Raw genomic sequence first — 22,455 nt, forward strand, 5'->3', positions numbered from 1 at the left:
AATGTGGAATTTTTTTAAAAGACTGAGATATCAGATATATGTATACCACTAAATCACAAGTTTCTTGTCTAATGACAATGCTCGTGCTTACATTACAAATACAACCCTTTCATGTGTTTACATTTTTACGTGTTTGTGTAATGTTATTTTATTGAATCAAACCTATGAAACCAAATATTCATATACAAAACCGGGTATATAAGAGATTAGGTTATAACAGAACCATGAATTGGGGCTTTGTTGTCCTTGAAAGCTACACCATGACTAGTAACCACCTCAAATTCCTCAGATTCATCATTATTCGAAACCTGCCTTCTCAGTTCAACACAACCACAGTAATCTACTAAGTACTTAGTTGCGTCATTGAAGTATTTGTAAAGTATAGTACCTACTCCTCCCCCTGCAAGATTTCCAAAACCCCCAAAATAAAAAAAGGTTTCAAGATTAGAGAAATGTTGTTTTTGAGTTAAAACTAAAAGCCATATATAATTTATTGCTTACAATGAGTGACTAATAACAAATTTTCAGATGGATACTTGTCTGCAAGAACCTTCAGTGTACTAACATATCGTTCTTTAAAGCCTGCCGCAGATTCTTCCCATTGTGGCAACTAAACACAAGAATCGAGGAAAAAAATATAATATCAAGATTATACTCAAAGAAGATGAAGAAGGATCTTCCAAAACATGTCGTAGAGAGAGCACCTCTTTACAAGCCATATCCACATTAATGTCAACTGTTTCCTCAGGAAACATAGCTTGTAGATCTGAAATCTTGAAATCAAACTTCCCATCTTTGGGAGCAACGTCACTCTTAATAGCCACTGTGTTCAGTATCTCGCACAATCCAAATTCAATAGCTACCTGAAGCAGAGGAGACAAGGCATAAAGCAAATGCTTCAATAAAAATGATCATACTATACATTGGTTTTTGAATTATGTTAGTAAAAAATAAAAGTATATATTATGATACATCGCCAACATTAGTAAAAACTAAAAATTACCAGGTACGTTCGTTCCAAAAAAAAATTTGTTTTAGAAACAAAATTGTTTCATAAAAAAAAATTATATGTTTTCATAACATTTATATTATATAATAATAAATTATAATTTTGAAAAAATAACTAAGCTCATTAAATTCTTATTAATTTAATTTTATTAAAATTAGTATAATCATATAAAATGATGTATTTGTAATATAAATGTATTGTGGTTTTTTCTAATACGTGTGAACAAATGAATATAGAGTGTTATTGTCTTAACCTTGAGCTTAGAGTTATCGATGGAAGGCACATCTTTAGAAGACATAGCGTTGTCATCGAGATAGACGGCTGAGAGAGCAGCGACGACTTCAGCAGCGGTCTGGATGCAGCGGAGGAAAGGAGAAACAATGACACGGTGAATCGGAAAGCCAACCTGGGATCGGATTCTTTGACCGGTTTGAAAGGCTCGAACCTTACCGTCGTGAACGAGCGGAGGATCCCACGGTCTCACAGCGGTTGAAACCCAAAGTGGCTCGCAACGATCGGCTCGATCACCGTGACGCATCACAATGACATTTTGGTGGCCATTGATTTTTGCTTTAGCAAACTCCATTGCTCTTTTTCTTTGTGGTTTTTGGCAGTAGCAATTGGATGTATTTATACATGCAACGATCTTTTGTTTTTGTTTTTGATGTAATAAAGTTTATTCCACAACAGGAAATTGCATGGAAGAGCATCATTACACAATAAGTTATTGTTTTTGCATGACTAATTGAAATAACTACGAAGTTTACACTAATATAATCCAACACTATAAGAAAGTACCAAGCATGAACCGATTAAAACGGTATTCGAATTAACAGATTTCATTGTTGCTCTGGTTGTTAGCCGTGGTGTGACCTTTGGAGTACGTTAGACGTTGATCATTGCACAATAAGTCATTTAGTATATTTTTTTAGAAGAATCAGTGAAATTACAACGAAGTTTATATCTTATATAATCCAGCATTCATATACAGAAACCACCAAGAATGAACTGATTAAATAAATAAATCGTTAATTCATAATTGAACTGCATTCTCCATTTCTGGTCAACTAGTACATCTTTTAACTTTCTACAATATATAAAATTAAATAATTAATGCATAATAGCATACTGTAAAATCAGTTGCACAAAAAAGAAACATCTGTAAAATCTAATATTGTAGTAAGATGTGACCTGCTATTAAGTAGTCCAAGTAAACGCATAGACGAAATGAAATGCATAGAGGTAATAAACATATAAACATTGTTATTAGTCCGCAGATATTTGGATCTACTGGCTGGATAACAGAGCAACCTCAGTAGAGAGATTCTCAAATTGAGTTTCCAAGCCACAAAATATTGTTATTTAATATGTTTTATTATTTTATTAATTATATTTTAAAATATCTAAAAGATGACATGGATGACTAAAGTTATTCATATGATAATTTGTATCTATGTCTCTCTGTTTTTATATTTTTAATGTACTTTTAGCTATCAAGTGAGAACTCACATTCGAATTGTTTTAAGAGACATTACGAAAAGTGGATGTGATGAACCGATGGTAATAGAGTTAAGAACACCACCACCACGCCATGCGCTTTGCTCTTGCGCTTCTCTCATGCTCTTATCCTCGAGCCCGGATCTCCCTCTTTAACACCGCCTCAACCCCCACAACAACAAGTACTCTGTACTCAGCTCATTCTCGACAAGACTCACCTGAATCACGACGACAGCTCCCACCGATGATGCCTCGTGCTCCGACGGCGTCTTGGGTGCGTTGATGTGCCAAAAGAAAATCCCAATCTTAGTGGGCCTTATGGGCTTGAGCCTTGCAACCGGTTCACTTAGCCGACATCCCTCTCTTGTGTATCCTCCTTCCCATAACCCGAAGGTACTTTCTTGTGGTCTCGTACCACAATTCCTTCTGTCTGTGTCCATATCAAGCTTTGTAATGTCAAATTCTATAATGGAATGGGATATGATGTTAGGTTCAGCCGGCTTATCCTACTTATCACTGAGTATTTTCTCTGATGTATATGAGATTCACATAGTCTTTTCAGACAATGTTGGAAATAGAGCTGTTTGTTTGCTGGACTATTTAGCTAGTTCTAGCTTTTCTTGGGGCTTTGCAGCCTCGTCTCAAACCCATTAGCTTGGGTGTATCAACGTCGTTTACGTGCTTGTTGGAGCTTTTGTTCCTTTAGGGATACAAGTGAAGATTATTCAAGGACCTCTTCACATTGAGCAAGTCTCTCCTGCCAACATTCCTATCTTATGTTTTAGTGTACTATCTTTGTTGTTCAGCTTACCGTTGAGATTAATTCTGATTTTTATCGTCTTACCGTCAAGCATGGCTCTGGTTGTAACCATTTAAACATTTGAGTTTTAATATATTCCATTGACAAAAAAAGAGCATCCCAATAGAAAGTTCTAGGTTATAGGTTCTAAAAGTACATATAATATATATATTACATTTACATCCATTAAAAATATCTTTTATATATAAGCCAAGTCTAATAAGTATTGACTGGAAACAATTAAGAAGTTAATATATTCTCCTTGATAAGTCATGTTTTTTCCACTACATCCAAAAACGTAAAGTTTGATGAAACCAAGTGCAAAGCCTTGAAAGAAATCGTATTTTAAATGGCCAGCAAACTGCCAGAAGATTGTGGAGGCAATGAATATATATTGCAAGTCTAAGAAAGAGCTTATGCGTTTGGTATCGATCCTTGATGAGAAGTGCAAGTGCCCCTCCTACGTGAAGGACGCACGTAAGGTTTATCATTGCTCCCAGATAATAGCAACGAGAAATGATAGCTATGCTTTTAATCTCCTTAAAATTTCATTTCATGTTATTGTCGTTGTTGTTGTTTCTACTCTGCTTATAGTATTCCCCTTCAATAATTAAAGTAGTACAACATTTCAATTTATATTTTAATATGATATCTCTTATTGATTAAAATGAAACATAGATTACATGAGTGGAAAAGGGGAAAATGAAAAAAACCAAAAATAAAATAAAGAAAATGAACCATAAATATGTGTGTTATCGAAAATTTGTGGAAGAGAATGAAAAATTATTGAATCATGTTTCACTGAATCTAACCGTCACAAAAATATTCATATAAAAGCCGTCTATATGGGAGATTGGATTATAAGAGGACCATGAATCGGGGCTTTGTTGTCCTTGAAAGCTACACCATGACTTGTAACCACCTCAAAGTCCACAGATTCACCAAATCCATCATTATCCATAAGCTGCCTTCTCAACTCAACACAACCACAGTAATCTACTAAGTACTTAGTTGCGTCTTTGAAGTATTTGTAAAGCATAGAACTTACACCTCCCCCTGAAAATTTCAAACAATAAACGGTCTCAAGATTAGACAAATGTCGGTTTTGAGATAAAACTAAAAAAAGCCATAATGTTTTTGCTTACAGTGGGTGACTAGCAACAAATTCTCTGAAGGATACTTCTCTGCAAGAATCTTCAATGTATTAACATATCTTTCTTTAAAGGCTTCCACAGATTCTCCCCACTGTGGAAACTAGACACAACCAGCATAGAATCGTGGAAAATATAGTCAAAGAAATGAAGAAGAGATTAAGTAGGAATCTTCTATAAGAATGTTGTAGCTAGAGAGAGTACCTCTTTATAAGCCATTTCCACATTGTGATCAAATGTTCCCTCAGGAAACATAGCTTCAAGATCTGAAAACTTGAAATCAAACTTCCCATCTTTGGGAACAACGTCACTCTTAATAGCCATTGTGTTCAGTGTCTCGCACAATCCAAATTCGATAGCCACCTGAAGCACAATAGACAAGGCATAAAGCATCCCTAATGCTTCAATAAAAATGATCAACAGACTTTTTGAAGTTTCAGCTTACAAAATTAGTAAATTTATCATACAATTCAATATATATATATACGTACTTTGTGAATTAATACGATCTATCACAACTCAGATATACGTACTTTGTAGGTATATATTCACAGACACACACTATTAGGCTTTCACCAACATTAGTAAAAAAGTAATTATGATATTGATACATCACTAACATTAGTAAAAAGTAAAAAACTACTAAGTCTACTATATTACACTCTAAAGAATTAGTGTTATTGTCTAACCTTGAGCTTAGAGATATCGATGGAAGGCATAGCGTTGTCACCGAGATCGTCGGCTGAGAGAGCGGCGACGACTTCGGCAGCGGTCTGGATGCAGCGGAGGAAAGGAGAAACAAAGACACGGTGAATCGGAAACCCAATCTGAGATCGGATTCTTTGACCGGTTTGAAAGGCTCGAACCTTACCATCGTGTACGAGCGGAGGATCCCACGGTCTCTCAGCGGTTGAAACCCATATTGGCTCACAATGGTCGAGCCGGTCACCGTGGCGCATCACGATGATGTTTTGGTGGGCATTCATGTTTGATTTAGCAGACTCCATCAATGCTCTTTTTCTGTGTGGTCTTTGCTACTAGACATGGGAGAGGTATATTTATACACATGCAAGTGACCTTTTTTTTTGGTGTAATAAAGTTATAACGAAAGTGGTGTCTTTATGTGGAATAAAATTCTACATAAAGGAAATTGCGTGGAAGATCATTAGATTCTTGTTTTTACATGACTCACTGAAATTACTAAGAAACTTGCATCTACATGAATCCAAAATTAGTAGAAACCACCAAGAATTAACCAGTTAAAATAAAATAAATAAATCGTTAACTGAACTGCATTAAACGCTTATAGCATTAAACATGGAAGGAGTAGTACAATCTAAAGGACATTAATCTTTAACTACGTGCGAATGTAGTCTCTTTTATGTGAAAACTAGGGTCGGTGTCCGCGCTAGCGCGGATTACATGTTTAATAAAAGTCAGCTCAATTTAAATTTGGAGTTTTGAAGTTTCTGAAAGGGTAAGTTAAATTTTGTTTATTTTATAATGCAAAGATGTTGGAAGCGGTGATCATTTAAAAAAAAAAAAATAGTAAGTTTGAATAATAAATTGTTTTGAGGAATTTAATATTCGTAAGAGAAAATAGTATTTGTGTGTGCCTATTTAATTGACGTAGGAAGTGGTAACGTAAGTGTTTTAAAAGTTGACTGGTGTCGTTTGCTATGAGGCTTAGGATAGCAGTTTATTCTTCTTTTCGAAGCATTGTATGATATCAATATCGTTGTCAAAGTAGAAGTGCGATCCAGGTGTGGTTGTGAGTGATAGTTTTCCTGAGAAAGTCAAATATTTGTAAGCATCTAGTTTGTCGTAAACTTTATGTTTAGTTTATTACCTTCATGTAATCGTGGAATGATACTTGTGATGATTACGATTTGGTTCTTCCTGGTAGATATGTGATTTAACTCTCTGAAATTAGATGCCTCCTTGTCCCATAAAGTTAGACGTACCAATTTCGAACTAAAAATAATTATAGTATTATATTTTGTTTAGTTGTAAAGTTAGTACCTGTCTAAACGCAATCCAATGATGATTTTTGAATCTGTGTAGTGGTTATATAAATCACTTCCTTGGATGAGGCATATGCGGCCAACAACATCTGGTTTTTGGTTTTTTTTTACCTGTGAGGAAGTTGGTTGCACTTGCTAACCTGATCAACTGAGAGTAGCGTTGGGGCCGGAATATGTATGAAGGAATCAGTGAAATGTTTTCTTGAATCAGTGTAATAATTGTTGTCTCATTGATATTGATTATGTATGGTTGAACGGTAAGCCTGAACGTTGGTTATTGGGAAGAAGATTAAAATATCAAATGTGATAAATTTTCCCTTCCTCGAAGCGTTGGTACATTGTGTCAGACGTAGAAATAGGCACCCTCCCTTCTATTTTTTGTTCATGTTTAGTGGTTAATAGCCATCATTTAAAATGTAGTTGGAATAATTAAAAGTAAGTATTTTAAGACAAACCTGGATGTCAAAACAAATGAAAGTTGTTCCTAGGAAAGCATTTTTCTTTTTGTGACTTGTGATGGGTCAGATCCTAATGATCCTAACGATTATTGGATGAGGTCCGAGGGTATCGCCCCAATTGTTTTGATCTCCTGTTGCATGTTCTACACAGATAAGAATGAGAATTATTTTGTATTGCCCATTTTTATTAATTTCATATTTTTTTGGAAGTGAACATAGTTATGGTTTTGTTTGTTTTTAAAAATTATTGACATGTTTATTTAAAAATTAAAGTAGGCCGGGTCATAATTAGAACTGGTAGTAGTAAATTTGTTGGATGGGTTTGATAGTAGAATTTAGCTTTTTTTTAGAAATTTATAGTGGCTGTGTGTGAAATGAGAGGTTGTATTATCTTGGGCGGACTATTTTAAGATTAAAGGAAACTTAGCCGGTTCATATATTGTTAAAGAAAACAGTAGAAATAATAAATTGTCTGAAAAAATAGAAAATTCAAAAGAAAATAGTTTGACAGTTGAAATAAGTAATTGTCCAAAGTAAATAATATTTGGTAGGTAACGAAGAAGAATTACAATAAGATAAGACGTAGACGATGTCTACTAGGTTTATTGTGAGTGGTCTTGTAGAGCGGCCACTTTCTATTGCGGGATGAGGCTATTGACTGGGCCGTGAAGATTTCCTTTTTTTAATTGCAAGCCCACTTCGTGATGACCTGGCATATTGATTGGTCCTGATTATTTGTGCACATGTGGATAGGCTTAGGAAGCTATGATTTAGCTCCTTTTATATGAGGCATATGCGGCCAACAACATCTGGTTTTTGTTTTTTTTTACCTGGGAGGAAGTTGGTTGCACTTGCTAACCTGATCAACTGAGAGTAGCGTTGGGGCCGGAATATGTATGAAGGAATCGGTGAAATGTTTTCTTGAATCAGTGTAATAATTGTTGTCTCATTGATATTGATTATGTATGGTTGAACGGTAAGCCTGAACGTTGGTTATTGGGAAGAAGATTAAAATATCAAATGTGATAAATTTTCCCTTCCTCGAAGCGTTGGTACATTGTGTCAGACGTAGAAATAGGCACCCTCCCTTCTATTTTTTGTTCATGTTTAGTGGTTAATAGCCATCATTTAAAATGTAGTTGGAATAATTAAAAGTAAGTATTTTAAGACAAATCTGGATGTCAAAACAAATGAAAGTTGTTTTTAGGAAAGCATTTTTCTTTTTGTGATTTGTGATGGGTCAGATCCTAATGATCCTAACGATTATTGGATGAGGTCCGAGGGTATCGCCCCAATTGTTTTGATCTCCTGTTGCATGTTCTACACAGATAAGAATGAGAATTATTTTGTATTGCCCATTTTTATTAATTTCATATTTTTTGGAAGTGAACATAGTTATGGTTTTGTTTGTTTTTAAAAATTATTGACATGTTTATTTAAAAATTAAAGTAGGCCGGGTCATAATTAGAACTGGTAGTAGTAAATTTGTTGGATGGGTTTGATAGTAGAACTTAGTTTTTTTTTAGAAATTTATAGTGGCTGTATGTGAAATGAGAGGTTGTATTATCTTGGGCGGACTATTTTAAGATTAAAGGAAACTTAGCCGGTTCATATCCCACTATATAAAATGGACTATTTTTAAGCTTCCTAAAGCTAGCCACATGCTCAAAATAATCAGGACCAATCAAATTGCCACGTCACTGCCAGATTAGGCTTCAAATTAAAATCACGATCGGGCTTCCTGTGCGCTAACTCATTCTCTGACTCTGTATTTTTGTTTTGCGCCATCAGCCGAAGTGAAGCCAAACTCAGATAATTTACTTTCACCTAGCCCAGCCCATTAATCCCATCAATCTGATAATTCACTTTATCCCAACCCAGCCCATTAACCCTAATCTACGTATTGTTGAGACTCAAGCCAAAACGCACACAGCTTTCTCATCCTCTGAATAACCTAATCGCCGTCTCCCCCATTTACCTTTCTCTCATGACGACCCATCTCGAAGCCCATTCCCGAGCCACTCTCTCATAAGCATAATCCCGTGTTCTAAACATCCCGTGTTAAATTTTTTAAAACACTCATATCTTAGAAATAGTTTAGAAAATATCTTTATATAAATGTTTTTTTCTTGAATAATATTTAATTATAATTTTTTGTATCTTTTTAACTTTTATAATAAAATTATTGTTTTCAGATAGCTACAAAATATAAATAAGAATTATCTTATTTTAAATTTTTTTGATAATTTTATTATATTATTTTAAAATCATTTATTTAATATTAATATAACATATAAATTTTATATGATTAAAATAAAATTCGTTTTTAATTATATATAAAATTCATTAAGGGTATTCTTTTAATTAACACATTAGCGAATCAGTTAGAAATTAATAATAAATCAATAACCTATCTAAAAGTCTAAAACCTAACAAAATATGACAAATAAGAAAAACTAACTAAATTTTAATATAAAATAGAAATTTAATATTACTAATAAAAAATTCATTTTTAATATATATATAATATTAATTAAGGGTATTTTTAAATTAATAAATTAGTGACTTAGCTAAAAATAAATAATAAAACAGTAAGAAATAATAAATTGTCTGAAAAAATAGAAAATTCAAAAGAAAATAGTTTGACAGTTGAAATAAGTAATTGTCTAAAGTAAATAGTATTTGGTAGGTAACGAAGAAGAATTACAATAAGATAAGACGTAGACGATGTCTGCTAGGTTTATTGTGAGTGGTCTTGTAGAGCGGCCACTTTCTATTGCGGGATGAGGCTATTGACTGGGCCGTGAAGATTTCATTTTTTTAATTGCAAGCCCACTTCGTGATGACCTGGCATATTGATTGGTCCTGATTATTTGTGCACATGTGGATAGGCTTAGGAAGCTATGATTTAGCTCCTTTTATATAGTAGGATTCACAAACGAAATTGCGAGGAAGATCATTACATGAAAATGATTTTTTCTTTCACATGGCCCATTAAATTTTTTTTAAAAAAAAAATTTTAACGGCAATTACTGCGAAATTCAGATTTATATGATCCACCATTTTTCAAAAACCACCAAGAATCAACATCAAATAATCTATGCTTGGGCCTAGCTTGAAATAATCGGCCCAGTAGTTTTCCTAATCAAAATAAAACTGTATAGGCCCATGTACGTGACGTAACATAAACATTTGGACATTAACTGGGTCCACATAAGACGGAAGTCAGACCAATCTAGAATCTCTTGCAGGACACTGAACTGAAAGATACGATCTTCCCTTCTTTTGTTCTAATGTTAAAAAAATATCAACCGACGTCGAATGCTTCGCGTAGCAGATAACGCCAAGGGTCAATTCCGTAAATCCCGACAACAGACTTTCCGACAAGCAGCTTCTTTAATCTCTCTCTCTCTCTCTGTTGCAAGATAGTTTGCATTCTCACTCTTTGTCTGAACAAAACACAACTTTAATGTTAGATCTGTCTTTTACGTCGCTACGAAGTCTTCTTTCCTTCCTCCACATACCTTACCACAACCCCAATAAAGCCCTAAACAACACTCCTTCTTCCTTCTTCTCCCACTCGAGATCTCAAAATCAAATGGCGTCTCCGAGTTCATACACCAAGCATCCTTCTCCTCCGCGAAGCACCACCGCCGCCGCTACGCCGCCGTCTGCCTCCCCAACCGGTGGAGGATTCTTCTCTAAGCCTATCCTACTCGGTATGTTCCTCCTCGCCTTGCCATTGTTCCCTTCTCAGGCTCCCGACTTCGTCGGAGAGACGGTTCTCACCAAGCTCTGGGAGCTGATTCACCTCCTCTTCGTCGGCATTGCCGTCGCTTACGGTTTGTTCAGCCGTAGGAACGTCGGAGAATCAAACGTTGAGTCGAGGATGAGTTGTGTAGATGAGTCTTCCTTGTCTTACGTGTCTGGAATCCTCCAGGCTTCCTCTGTTTTCGACGAGGAGGAGGAAGAGGAGACGAATAAGTCTGAGTACGGTGAGATCAATCAAGTGCAAGCCTGGAACTCGCGGTATTTGCAAGGGAGGTCTAAGGTTGTTGTGGTTGCGAGACCAGCTTATGGTCTTGATGGTCACGTTGTGCACCAGTCGCTAGGCTTGCCGGTTAGGAGTTTAAGGTCGGCTCTTGAGGAGGAGAAGGAGAAAGCTGAGGAGGAGTCATTGGCTGATAATGATGATGAGGTCGTGGCTGAGATGATGGCAATGGGAGACGATGAAACCCAGTTTACGACCCGGTCTAGTGTTTCTTCTTCTTCATCACGGACTAGCTTTGAGTCCAATGATCAGAAGAACAGATTCTCGCCTTCTCGTTCTCTCTCTGGGGAGTCTTTAAACTCTAATGTGGAGGAAAAGAGTCTTCAAGGGTCATCACGGTGTAGTTCGCCATCATTGCCACCGTCTCCATCGCCAGAGATAGTGACCGATGAGACTCACAGGCGTGTGTTACACTCTAGGCATTATAGTGATGGTTCTTTGTTAGAGGAAGGTGTGAGGAGAGAGTTTGAAGATGAACTAGAGGGACCAAGATCTAAATCACTTAAACTGCTGAGTGATGAAAGTTCCTGGAAAGGGAAGAGCAAGTCTCGCAGATCTTATCCTCCTGATCTAACCTTATCACCACCCGTTGATGGTGCTGATCGTTCCACTACTAGAAGACGGTATCTTCAGCAGAAGAGTGATAGCCATTTGTTTGAGAAAGGGTTAGAGTCTGACCATAACAAGATGAATGTCAAGAAGGCACGGAGCCACGACTCTTTGGAGTTCAAACCAAGGAATGATAAAGCTTCAAGGCATTCTTCACGAGGTGGCAGTGATACTTTGGTGGTGAAAGACAACAAAAGAAACTCCGAGGATGATGATGACTCTGAGGATTATGATCTTCCTGGTGAGAACAAGGAAGTGATACCAAACAGTCCAAGATGTTGTGAACCACAATCTTGGAGAGGTTCTAGTAAAGTTTCATCAATAGGAAAGTCAGTGAGGACCATAAGATCTGATTCATCTGATGATAGGGCAGAGAGACATGGAAGAACAAAACCAAGAAGACAATGGCAACAAGAACTAGCAATAATACTACACCAAGAGAAGCATTCAGAAACTCTCACTACATCAGAGCCAGAAGATGATGATGATGATGATGTTATGGAAGAGAGTGAGGCAGAGCAACCTGATGTTACCTTGGAGGAGGAAGAGGAAGAAGTTGCTGCTGTTTGGGAAAGCCAGAGCAATGCAAGCAATGAGCATTATGAAGTTGATAGAAAAGCTGATGAGTTCATAGCAAAGTTCAGAGAACAGATTAGGTTGCAGAAACTTCATTCCGGTGAGCAACGTAGAGGAGGTGGCACTGGCCTTATCAGAAACAGACACTTCAGATGATACTACACTACACTCACCATTGCTTCATTTTTACTTGTATTATTGTAATAATTTATTTATCTGCATTTGTTGATGAGAATCTTGTTGAATCATCACTCTCTTTGTTTGAGGTTTATACTGTTGAATAAATTTTTATTTTTTTTATTAATGAATAAATGCTCTGGGAGTGTCTTTGCCTAATGACCAGAAAAAAAATTCGGGGAGTGAATTGTAATAAACTAAAAATAGAGGGGGCTAAAGAGAAATTATCCATGAAAGGAAACGCAGGAGAGAAGTTAGGATAACATTGGATGTTGCAGGAATCCACCGGAGGGAGAAAGAAAGCTATGCTGACGATTCTATCAAACCCTCTCTCTCCGAAGCTGACGTTTCTATGTGAGTTCTTGTCTCTATCTTCCAGCTTAGCAAGCAGTAAAGTAACTTTAAGCTTGTGAGTTCTTTCTTGTAGGTGAAAGCCTCGGGATCTTGAAATGTCGGAGTAAAAGCACGACGTGTTGTTCACTGAGTCAAGAACCAAAGTACCAAAGGTAAATTACTTTTGGTCTGTTCTTTGGTTGTGCCATTGTTGATGACGATAAGGTTTTTAAAGTTGCAGCTTGAGTAGGAGGAATGTTGTTTACGTTTTGGTTTCTTCACCGTGTTTGCTTTTAACGTTACCATCGTCTGCCAAGACTAAATCTAAGAGCCCTTATGACGAGAGAAGGTTACTAGAACAGAACAAGAGGATACAGAGAGAGAACAATGCTCCTGATGAGTTTCCCAACTTTGTTAGAGAAGGTTTAAACGCTTCTTCTCATTACATCTCTAAACAAAACTATTTTCTCATTTTGAGTTAATATTCTTACTGAATATAATACTTATTATTGTGTTTGCTGGTGATAGTGCAGGTTTTGAGGTTAAGGTAGTAGCTTCAGATAATTACGTAAAAGCTGATTCAGGCCTTATATATCGAGATTTCGATGTTGGTCAAGGTGATTGTCCTAAAGATGGTCAGCAGGTACATTATCCCATCCTAGACTCAAATCACAAAAAGGGACTAGAGTTTTGGTTATGATACTATTATGCTGTTTGTTTGATAGGTGACTTTTCATTATATTGGATATAATGAGTCCGGAAGACGAATAGACAGTACTTACATTCAAGGCTCACCTGCTAAGATCCGTATGGGAACCAATGCACTTGTTCCAGGCAAGCTACAAGACATGTCCTGTAATGTGTATGATGTTAAAATGAAGAATCTTCTCTGAAAGTTGAAGATTGGTTTATCTAATGATGCAGGATTTGAAATGGGCATTCGTGACATGAAACCTGGTGGACGAAGAAGGATCATCATCCCTCCAGAACTGGGACCTCCGGTTAGTTCCTACTTCTTATACTTTACACCGTTCTTCTTGACTGTCAATGCTAGACGGTGGTTAGACGCTATATAGAGGAAGAGGATTTAACTATTTTTTTGTTAAATGGAAGTCTTAGCTTGAGCCTGCTCGTTTAGGACATATGTTAATTGATGTAGATAAATCTTTTACATGTCTTTATCTATAAGATTGATCATATTTTTGACTAATAAAATGTTGCTGTCTACATCATTTGGATGTAACCAGGTGGGACCTTCGACCTTCTTCAGCTCGAAGCAATTTGAAGTTTTTGACGTGGAGCTGGTTAGTATCCAGAACTGTGAGAGGAGGACAATAGTAGGATTCTACTCGGATGTCACTTGCAGTTAACTTATTGAGTAATGCAGCTTCATTGAATCTCTGTACTCTTGGTTATTCTCCCAAACTCTAAAACTGCAAAAAGAAAGAAAGAAACAAACAGACAATATACATTTTTTTTTCTTCTGCTTAGACTTTGATTATGTATAGTCTTGGCATTTTCATAAGCATAGTTATATTTTGGTCTTTGACCAAAAAAAAAAAAAAAAGGGTTATATTTTGGTCTTTTAAGCGTTTTGGGCTCGTCAAGCCAAAGCCCATTGATTCTTCAGGCCCAGCTTTATTCCTATCTTCTTTTCATTTCCTTGTTTTATATCTTTTAACCCTAACTTTTGGCACTCTTTAAGATTCACCCCCAAACAATTAATTAACGCTACAAAGATACATTGTAATTCGAAACGGTAGATGTTCAATGCTCCTCACATTTTGATTTTTGAAAACTTCCAATTTTGTGATTTCAAATAAAGATCAGGTGGAAACTGTTATTATTTGTGTTGACAAAAAACTGTATTATTTGTAAAACAGACAGCAAAATAGTTTGAAAGGGTAAACTAGTAATTGTTGCAACGAGACTCAGACGACACTAAACCTTTAGTATAAGCCAGAAGGTTCGACATTCTTCTATTCCCATAAACCCTAAAGTCTTATCTCGCCGTCTTCTCCTCTCTTTTTTTGCAAAAAACAGAGTTGCGAGTCATCGGAAAATCGTCGTTAAAGCCATCTAAACATGTCGTCGCTACGTAATGCCGTTCCACGGCCAGCTCACAAGGAACGATCTCAACCGTAAGCTTTGCTCTTTTCTTTCTTCTTCTTTCGTTCGTTTCCTCTGTTTCTCTGCTTAAAGTATCGATTTTTAATAAACGTATCAGGCAAGCGAGGAAGAAGTTTGGTCTCCTCGAGAAGCACAAGGACTATGTCATCCGAGCTAAGGCTTACCACCAAAAGGAAGACATTAAAAAGGTACAATCTTTATGCTTATTATAGATATGTTTATTGAAAGCTCGTGCCTTTGACAGTATATGTTCATGAAGTGTTTCAATTTTTATTGTTGTTCTTGATTTTTTTTTTGTGCAGAAACTTAAGCAGAAGGCGGCTTTCAAGAATCCAGATGAGTTCTATTACAAGATGATCAATAGTAAAACAGTTGATGGAGTTCATAGACCAAAGTAGTAACCTTATTTGAAGCCTCTCACATTTTTTTGCTAAGCTCATGGTTTCTCCTACTCTTTTGATTGGTTTCAGGGAAGAGGTAAACAAGTACAGTGCAGAAGAGCTTATGATAATGAAGACCCAAGATATTGGATATGTCTTCCAGAAATGGCAGAGTGAGAAGAACGTAAGTCTATCTTTCTCTCTTCAGTGCAATAGCTTTATGTTTAGACATCAGAAACTCAAGAGTCATATTTATCCATTTTTTTTTCCTCTTTTGTAGAAAATTGATAAGCTTACTGCATCACTGCAATGTACGGAGGACCAGCCTAGCCGGAGACATGTCTACTTTGCAGAAGACAGGTTTCTTTTTTCTTCACTTTGTATGAAGTGTTCTGTTATGCTTAGTAGTAAGTTAGTACCATAGTGTATGCGTTACCTTGTGATCTGTAACTCTTGTTTTTTTTTTCTTTATCAGAGAGGAAGCTAGAGAGCTGGAGTTACAAGCTAGAAGCAAAAGTGATGTCACCACAATAGCCATTCCTAAAGATATTAAAAAGTATGCATCTGATCTGAAACATAGAGAGGTATCAAACTAGAAAGCAATACTCAGCATCTTCTTCCATCTCTTGAATCAGGAAAATGGACAGATCATACAGAGACCTCGAGGCAAGGAAGAGCAGGGCAAAAGACTTGGAGAAGCTATACATGGATATGTCAATGCAGAAGGAGCTACAGGTAAATATTATCTATGACTTTATCTTGCTAACATAATGGTGAACATCTCTGACTAAAACTTTTTTTATTGTTTAGAAAAAGGGTCGCAAACGTAAGCTGCGTGAGGACGAGATACTCAACCCAAATGGCAAACCGGTTTACAAATGGAAAGCAGATCGAAAACGCTGAAGTTAAAAAAAAAGCTTTCATGGTTGTGTAGTATCTTCTTCACAACATGTTTTTGATCTAAGTTTTACTATATAGTTTCTTCATCTCCAGAACTTGAAATGAGAATTTCTGATGGGACATTGTTGCTAAGCTAATTAGTTAATGTGATTGATACACACATGGGAGCTAAAGCAGTTGTGAAACATCCAAAGATTCAGACCATTAATGATGTATTCCTTTAAATAGAAAGTAGGGGGTTGGAAAAGAAGGTTGTTATTTATAGCAACCAGCAAGGGGGGTTTCTTTCTCTTGTGTTTTGTTTTTGCTTTAAATATGCAAATCTTACTCAAAAGGGAAAGTGCAATTTGATTTGTTATTTTTGGTTTCTTCTCGATTTGTGTTTCTTTTACTTACAAAGTAACGGAGAGATTACATGATTTCTTAAGTAAAGAAGATATTGTCCCTTTGGCATAAATCACATGTCTGGCGCACATGGTTTATGATTATTTGCCATTTTTACTAGAGAAAACGTTAAATATTCTTAAATTACTATTTAAGAAACATCATAAAAGCGATTAATTAACTATGAGAAAATCGTAACTATTAAAGGCGTAAGACCCATGTTATGATATGCGTTATTACGACTAAAACATCGAATCTATCTTAAAAATCACCTCTGACAAATAGGAAAATCTCTAATATCAGAAAACTATTAATTATTTACAAACCAAATTTTATACAAATGATGTATTCATTAAATAGATTATATACGTATAGAAATTTTGAAGTTAATACCAAGAAATGTAATTACTAATTTAAAAAGGAAGATATGACAAGCTATTTTATATATCATTCTGAATATGCCAGATACTCGATGGTTTAAATATTAAAAAAAAAATCTGTAAAAATAGTGTTAACTTAGTTATATTTTATAATTGAACACATACAAAATATACGTGCAAAAACTTTATTAATACTAATCAATATTAAAATTTTAATATAATTTGTAAATTGCGCAAAAATTTCATTGGTTATATTACATACATAATAAATCATTTTCTCAGATATGATTTGAAGTTTTTTTTTTTGGTCAATTGAAGCTACATATACTAATTTATCATAAAAATAAAACTTCAAAATATTCAAAGAACATTTGTAATATTATGGAAAAAAAATTATTTACTTTACAAAAATTGGGAAGAAAAGAGGAGTGGTAATTGGTAATATATAATGTACCGTGCAAAGGAGGTGATTGATGCTCTTTTACAATCTCAATTTTGCCTATATGAGCTTTCTCTCTTCTCGTTTCAACACCGTCTCTCTCTCTCTCTCTCTCTCTCTCTCTCTCTCTCTCTCTCTCTCTCCTTCATTCCCCAATTCCTCAGATTCTTCCTTCTCCGCCGCTGAGAATAAATTAACACAAAGTTCCTCTCTTTTGCCCCAAAGGTGATTACTTTAACGTGTTTTGATTATACCCTTTTGCGTATTTGATGTGTTGGGGAGTTTTTCTCTGCGCTCTTTGCTTGAATTCTCTCCGACCCTCATCACTCTTTCACCTTTTGAATCCATTGGAGTTTCTGTGTATTGAATTGGAACCGAAAGGCCAGAGCTTTTGCTTGTCTTAGTCCTTATCTCTTCGAGGGTTTTTGTCGAGCATTGGTTTGGTTTCTATTTGGGATCTAAATTTGAGTCCTTTTGATCTCTTCCTTGACAGGTCTTGTAGGATCTCTATGATGATGATGCTTTGATGCTTGTAGCTTCAATAGGATCCGGTCAAGACATGAGTCGCAGGGTGCGTCAGAGAGTGGAGAAGAATGGATTAGTTTCACCAAGTTGTTGTCCTGTGATTGGAGATGAGGATTTAGCACCAAAGGCTCAACACTATGTGGATTGGACTAGTCTGTCTTACGACACTGTGCTTCTTCTGTTCACTCGGTTGAACTACCGAGACAGAGCTAGCTTAGCATCCACCTGCAGGACATGGAGAAGCCTTGGCGCTTCCTCTTGTCTCTGGAGTTCATTAGATCTCCGTCCCCACAAGTTTGATCTCTCAATGGCCTCTTCTCTCGCAGCTAGGTGTGTTAACCTTCACAAGGTTCGCTTCAGGGGCCTTGACTCTGCTGACGCAATAGTCAACCTCAGAGCGAGGAACCTGAAGGAGATAAGCGGCGACTATTGCAGGAAGATAACAGATGCTACATTGTCTATGATCGCTGCGCGCCATGAGGCTCTTGAGAGCCTCCAGCTTGGACCAGACTTCTGCGAGAGGATCACTAGCGACGCTGTTAAAGTCATTGCCTTCTGCTGTCCGAAGCTTAGAAAGCTCAGGCTTTCTGGTATGAGAGATGTTAACTCCGAGGCTATTGAGTCTTTGGCTAAACACTGTCCTCAGCTCAGTGATGTTGGATTCTTGGATTGTCTGAACATTAATGAGGAAGCATTGGGGAAAGTGGTCTCTCTTCGCTACCTCTCTGTTGCAGGGACGATAAGCATGAACTGGAGAGTTGCAGCAGAGAGCTGGGAGAAGCTTCCGAGGCTAACAGCTCTGGATGCTTCTAGAACTAGCGTTGACCATGTAGCGGTTTCAAGGCTGTTTAAATCGTCTCAGAGCTTGAGAGTTGTGTGTGCTTTGAACTGCCCTTTGCTTGAACACGATGTGAACTTCAAAGGAAAGCTCCTGATTGCTAAATTCGACGATAACTCAAAGACGCCAAAGGATATGTTCTCTCACTGGAGAGATCTGATAAGCAATGAGGAAACAATGCGTTGGATTGAATGGATCATCTCTCATTCCCTTCTACGAATGGCAGAGAGCAACTCTCAAGCATTAAACAACTTCTGGCTTAATCATGGAGCTAAGCTGCTTCTCAGGCTAATGCAAAGCTCGCAAGAAGATGTACAAGAGAGAGCAGCCACAGGACTCGCCACTTTCATCGTTGTGGACGATGAGAACGCGAGCATAGACTGCGGAAGAGCAGAAGCGGTTATGAGAGACGGAGGCATCAAGCTTCTTCTGAAACTAGCCAAGTCTTGGCGAGAAGGTCTTCAGTCAGAAGCTGCGAAGGCTATTGCGAACTTGTCGGTGAACGCTAACGTTGCAAAGGCTGTTGCTGAGGAAGGAGGGATCGATGTGCTCGCTGGTTTGGCGAAGTCTATGAATAGACTTGTGGCTGAGGAAGCTGCTGGTGGACTGTGGAATCTCTCTGTTGGAGAAGAGCACAAGGTACTAATAAAGAGTTGTTTAAAACACACACATGAATGAACTTTTTGACTCTCTAACTAACATTGTTGTTTATTTATTTTTTTATAATTTAGAATGAAATTGCTAAAGCTGGAGGTGTGAATGCATTAGTGAAGCTTATATTTAGATGGCCAAATGGCTGTGATGGAGTTCTGGTACGCTCTTGCCACCTTAATGGCCTCACAACTTTTGGCTAAGTACTATCAAAACTAGTACTTGGTTGGTTACACACATATTTATATTCTACTCTTCTTTGTCTTGATTAGGAGCGTGCTGCTGGGGCATTAGCTAACTTAGCAGCAGATGATAAATGTAGCACGGAAGTTGCAAGAGCAGGAGGTGTGCATGCGTTAGTGATGTTGGCTCGAAACTGCAAGTATGAAGGAGCACAAGAACAGGTACTTCCTTGTTCTGAAATGCACATGTTATTGTCTGAGTAATGGATGCTAGTGATTGTCTGAATTGGGTTTGTGACAAATTGTCTTTTTGTTTCAGGCGGCTCGTGCTTTGGCTAACTTGGCTGCTCATGGTGATAGCAACAACAACAATGCTGCTGTGGGACAAGAGGCTGGTGCCTTAGAAGCTCTTGTTCAGCTGACGAAATCGCCTCATGAAGGTGTTCAACAAGAAGCTGCTGGTGCTCTGTGGAATTTGTCATTTGATGACAAGAATAGAGAATCCATTGCTGCATTTGGTGGTGTTGAAGCCTTGGTAACATGTTTCCTTTTATTTTCATTAATGTGTGTTCACCTTACATCTTCAGGAAACTTATCACTTTGTTTATTGATTATATATATTAGGTGGCACTCGCCAAGTCCTGTTCAGATGCATCCACAGGTCTGCAAGAGAGAGCAGCTGGCGCTCTTTGGGGTCTCTCAGTCTCAGAAGCAAACAGGTTCAACCATTTGAAATTTTTTATTAATTTAAAAGTGATTTACCTAACACCTTAATGATAACTCTTTGGTCTTTCTATCAGCATTGCAATTGGACAAGAAGGTGGTATACCGCCACTAATTGCTCTTGCAGGATCTGAAGCTGAGGTAAAAAAAAACATTTTTGTTTCCTCATAAGCTGTCATGTCCTGTGGTCTTTTGTGTTATAATCTAATCTATCTTTTTTACCTTTTTTCCAAGGATGTACATGAAACTGCTGCAGGAGCTTTGTGGAACCTTGCTTTCAACCCTGGTAATGCTCTCCGCATTGTGGCTGAAGGAGGAGTTACAGCGCTTGTTCACCTCTGTTCCTCTTCTGTTTCCAAAATGGCTCGTTTCATGGCAGCATTGGCATTAGCATACATGTTTGATGGAAGGTACTCAAAAGCTTCATATCCACATTCAAGATTACATTTCTCTCTTTTGGTGCCTAAGCCTTATCTTATCTACACAGGATGGATGAATATGCGATGATAGGGACTTCATCTGAAAGTGCATCTAAAAGTGTTAGCTTAGCTGGTGCCAGAATAAAGGCTCTTAAACACATTGAGAGCTTCGTTACAACTTTCATGGAACCTCAAGTCTTTGCAGCTGCTGCTTTATCATCAGCTCCGTCTATGTTAGCACAAGTCTCAGAGAAAGTTAGAATCCCGGAAGCTGGCCACTTGAGATGCAGCGGCTCCGAGATTGGAAGGTTTGTTACAATGCTGCGGAACCCTTCTCCTATACTCAAAGCATGTGCAGCTTTTGCGCTTGTCCAGGTACTTATATAAGTGTGTGGTTTTAAAACCAGTTGCAGTTTGGTACTAACTTGTGAAAGTGCAGTTTACTATACCTGGAGGTAGACATGCAATGCATCATGCCAGCTTGATGCAGAACGCTGGAGAAGCGAGGATCTTGCGTTCTGCAGCTGCGGCTGCGAACATGCCTCGTGAGGCTAAGATATTTGCGAAGATTGTGCTTAGGAATCTGGAGCATCATCACCAGGCAGAATGTTCAAAAGGAAAGAAAAGTGTCATCTTATAATAGGATTTGATGAGGCTTTTGTTTTATTAGCATATTTGTTTTAGTGAATAGAAGAATGTATCTCTCCAAAACATATACATGTCAAGAGAAAGGCTTATCGCTGCAAAACACAAAAAAACCATCAAAGACTTTTGGGTCTCAGAAGATGTGTTTGGACAAAGGAAGGTGTTGTGATACTATATAGTCTGTGGACTTATTATGTTTATTTATCTCCTTCTGAGGTATTTTTCTGTAATAAAAGACCTTAGGGATTGTTATGATTGGTGTTCTTTTTCCCATTTGTGTAGGCTCTGTTCATTTCTTGTGACAAATCTTAGCTTTTTTATTCATAAAATACAAACTAATCATTTGTATTTCTTCTTATGTCAGATACTGTGAGATGATTAAGTAAAATCTCATCAATCTCCTTATATGATAGACTCAGCATGCCTTAGTATCCTTCTTGTTACTAGGAAGCTCTGCTTCTCTTTTGGTATTGGTGTTGATAGGCTCTCTCCTCCACCTAATAGGCTAGTCCAAGCCCATTCTTGGGTGATAAGATGGCTCAGTATGCACTTGTAAGGTCTCCTTGGTGCGTCTTCAGGCTGTGCTACAAGAATGTTGCAATCTCTGGCTTTCCAATCCTTGAGAAAAGATGCATAAGATACTCAACCAAAAACAGTGCAGCTTCGTCCGCATACTTATCCCCTGAAACCTATTAATACAGACATATAGGGGGTTATTGGTTGGGCTTTATCTCTCTACTTTAGCTTTATTTATTTTTAAATCACTAAATTTTACCAATCATATTGTAGCTTTACTTTTAAAAATTAAAGTCTACATCAAATTTTTATTTAGTTTTACCAATCATGCTTTAGCTTTATTTTTAAAGCTACACAAAAAAAATAAAGCAAAACTTTTTCTTATATATTTTAGGCAAAAATCATACATCTTCTTTTTATAGGCTGTAAAATCCGTAGAAAAAAAAATCTATAATATCAAATAAATTATATAATCATAATAAAAATTTTTATAAATATTTTAATTTTGAATTTGAGTGTTTTTAAATTATTAAGATATTTAAATAATATAAATATTATTTACATATCACATTTTAAATTACAATAAATTTTGATAATTTATTAAAAATATTAATATAAATTATTTAATTGATATAGAATAATAATTTTATATATACAAC

General features: G+C 36.8%; 6 protein-coding genes across 7 annotated transcripts; 4 read left to right on the forward strand and 2 right to left on the reverse strand.

Annotated features, from left to right (window-relative positions):
* Positions 1-9: 9 nt before the first annotated feature.
* On the reverse strand, positions 10-3,255 carry LOC103862881. The gene is made up of 4 exons (XM_009140587.3): positions 1,263-3,255; positions 705-863; positions 502-610; positions 10-400 (listed from the first exon to the last, which is right to left on the reverse strand). The coding sequence occupies exons 1-4, from the start codon at positions 1,593-1,595 to the stop codon at positions 207-209; spliced, it is 795 nt and encodes a 264-aa protein (XP_009138835.1). The 5' UTR covers positions 1,596-3,255; the 3' UTR covers positions 10-206.
* A 682-nt stretch (positions 3,256-3,937) lies between these two features.
* LOC103862883 lies at positions 3,938-9,173 on the reverse strand. The gene is made up of 4 exons (XM_009140588.3): positions 5,146-9,173; positions 4,661-4,819; positions 4,451-4,559; positions 3,938-4,361 (listed from the first exon to the last, which is right to left on the reverse strand). The coding sequence occupies exons 1-4, from the start codon at positions 5,461-5,463 to the stop codon at positions 4,147-4,149; spliced, it is 801 nt and encodes a 266-aa protein (XP_009138836.1). The 5' UTR covers positions 5,464-9,173; the 3' UTR covers positions 3,938-4,146.
* A 390-nt stretch (positions 9,174-9,563) lies between these two features.
* Positions 9,564-12,474, forward strand: LOC103862884. Its single transcript, XM_009140589.3, has one exon. The coding sequence runs from the start codon at positions 10,408-10,410 to the stop codon at positions 12,328-12,330; it is 1,923 nt and encodes a 640-aa protein (XP_009138837.2). The 5' UTR covers positions 9,564-10,407; the 3' UTR covers positions 12,331-12,474.
* Positions 12,475-12,490: 16 nt separating this feature from the next.
* LOC103862885 (peptidyl-prolyl cis-trans isomerase FKBP20-2, chloroplastic) lies at positions 12,491-14,220 on the forward strand. Of its 2 annotated transcripts, none has more exons than XM_018658684.2 (7): positions 12,491-12,705; positions 12,779-12,857; positions 12,920-13,107; positions 13,218-13,327; positions 13,410-13,518; positions 13,609-13,685; positions 13,932-14,220. In XM_018658684.2, exons 1-7 carry the CDS (start codon positions 12,621-12,623, stop codon positions 14,052-14,054), a joined length of 771 nt encoding a protein of 256 aa, XP_018514200.1. In that variant the 5' UTR covers positions 12,491-12,620; the 3' UTR covers positions 14,055-14,220. The 2 variants fall into 2 exon arrangements, with proteins under 2 accessions (XP_018514200.1, XP_009138838.1); XM_009140590.3 differs by having other exon boundaries at positions 12,492-12,705; positions 12,926-13,107.
* Positions 14,221-14,599: 379 nt separating this feature from the next.
* LOC103862887 (probable U3 small nucleolar RNA-associated protein 11) lies at positions 14,600-16,454 on the forward strand. Its single transcript, XM_009140592.3, has 8 exons — positions 14,600-14,825; positions 14,912-15,002; positions 15,117-15,208; positions 15,285-15,378; positions 15,475-15,554; positions 15,670-15,750; positions 15,830-15,929; positions 16,005-16,454. The coding sequence occupies exons 1-8, from the start codon at positions 14,770-14,772 to the stop codon at positions 16,095-16,097; spliced, it is 687 nt and encodes a 228-aa protein (XP_009138840.1). The 5' UTR covers positions 14,600-14,769; the 3' UTR covers positions 16,098-16,454.
* Positions 16,455-17,315: 861 nt separating this feature from the next.
* On the forward strand, positions 17,316-21,630 carry LOC103862888 (protein ARABIDILLO 2). The gene is made up of 10 exons (XM_009140593.3): positions 17,316-17,522; positions 17,791-19,299; positions 19,392-19,472; positions 19,584-19,715; positions 19,813-20,028; positions 20,118-20,212; positions 20,294-20,357; positions 20,451-20,626; positions 20,704-21,010; positions 21,075-21,630. Exons 2-10 carry the CDS (start codon positions 17,824-17,826, stop codon positions 21,273-21,275), a joined length of 2,748 nt encoding a protein of 915 aa, XP_009138841.1. The 5' UTR covers positions 17,316-17,522; positions 17,791-17,823; the 3' UTR covers positions 21,276-21,630.
* Positions 21,631-22,455: the final 825 nt, after the last annotated feature.

The sequence above is a fragment of the Brassica rapa genome, chromosome A04 (assembly GCF_000309985.2).
Source record: "Brassica rapa cultivar Chiifu-401-42 chromosome A04, CAAS_Brap_v3.01, whole genome shotgun sequence".
Lineage (NCBI taxonomy): Eukaryota > Viridiplantae > Streptophyta > Magnoliopsida > Brassicales > Brassicaceae > Brassica > Brassica rapa.

Bases quoted from the DNA above. Each gene is read 5' to 3' on its own strand.
- LOC103862887 (XM_009140592.3), top strand. From the start codon at position 14,770: ATGTCGTCGCTACGTAATGCCGTTCCACGGCCAGCTCACAAGGAACGA. The intron at 15,379-15,474 runs GTAAGTCTATCT...CCTCTTTTGTAG, and splicing joins AATGGCAGAGTGAGAAGAAC to AAAATTGATAAGCTTACTGC. The intron at 15,555-15,669 runs GTTTCTTTTTTC...TTTCTTTATCAG, and splicing joins GTCTACTTTGCAGAAGACAG to AGAGGAAGCTAGAGAGCTGG.
- LOC103862885 (XM_018658684.2), top strand. From the start codon at position 12,621: ATGTTGCAGGAATCCACCGGAGGGAGAAAGAAAGCTATGCTGACGATT. The intron at 13,108-13,217 runs GTTTAAACGCTT...GTGATAGTGCAG, and splicing joins TCCCAACTTTGTTAGAGAAG to GTTTTGAGGTTAAGGTAGTA. The intron at 13,519-13,608 runs GCAAGCTACAAG...CTAATGATGCAG, and splicing joins AACCAATGCACTTGTTCCAG to GATTTGAAATGGGCATTCGT.
- LOC103862883 (XM_009140588.3), bottom strand. From the start codon at position 5,463: ATGGAGTCTGCTAAATCAAACATGAATGCCCACCAAAACATCATCGTG. The intron at 4,820-5,145 runs GTTAGACAATAA...ATTGTGCTTCAG, and splicing joins TCGATATCTCTAAGCTCAAG to GTGGCTATCGAATTTGGATT. The intron at 4,362-4,450 runs GTAAGCAAAAAC...TGAAATTTTCAG, and splicing joins TTTGTTGCTAGTCACCCACT to GGGGAGGTGTAAGTTCTATG.
- LOC103862881 (XM_009140587.3), bottom strand. From the start codon at position 1,595: ATGGAGTTTGCTAAAGCAAAAATCAATGGCCACCAAAATGTCATTGTG. The intron at 864-1,262 runs GTTAAGACAATA...CCTCTGCTTCAG, and splicing joins TCGATAACTCTAAGCTCAAG to GTAGCTATTGAATTTGGATT. The intron at 401-501 runs GTAAGCAATAAA...GAAATCTTGCAG, and splicing joins TTTGTTATTAGTCACTCATT to GGGGAGGAGTAGGTACTATA.
- LOC103862888 (XM_009140593.3), top strand. From the start codon at position 17,824: ATGCTTGTAGCTTCAATAGGATCCGGTCAAGACATGAGTCGCAGGGTG. The intron at 20,358-20,450 runs GTAAAAAAAAAC...CTTTTTTCCAAG, and splicing joins TTGCAGGATCTGAAGCTGAG to GATGTACATGAAACTGCTGC. The intron at 20,627-20,703 runs GTACTCAAAAGC...TTATCTACACAG, and splicing joins GCATACATGTTTGATGGAAG to GATGGATGAATATGCGATGA.
- LOC103862884 (XM_009140589.3), top strand. From the start codon at position 10,408: ATGTTAGATCTGTCTTTTACGTCGCTACGAAGTCTTCTTTCCTTCCTC.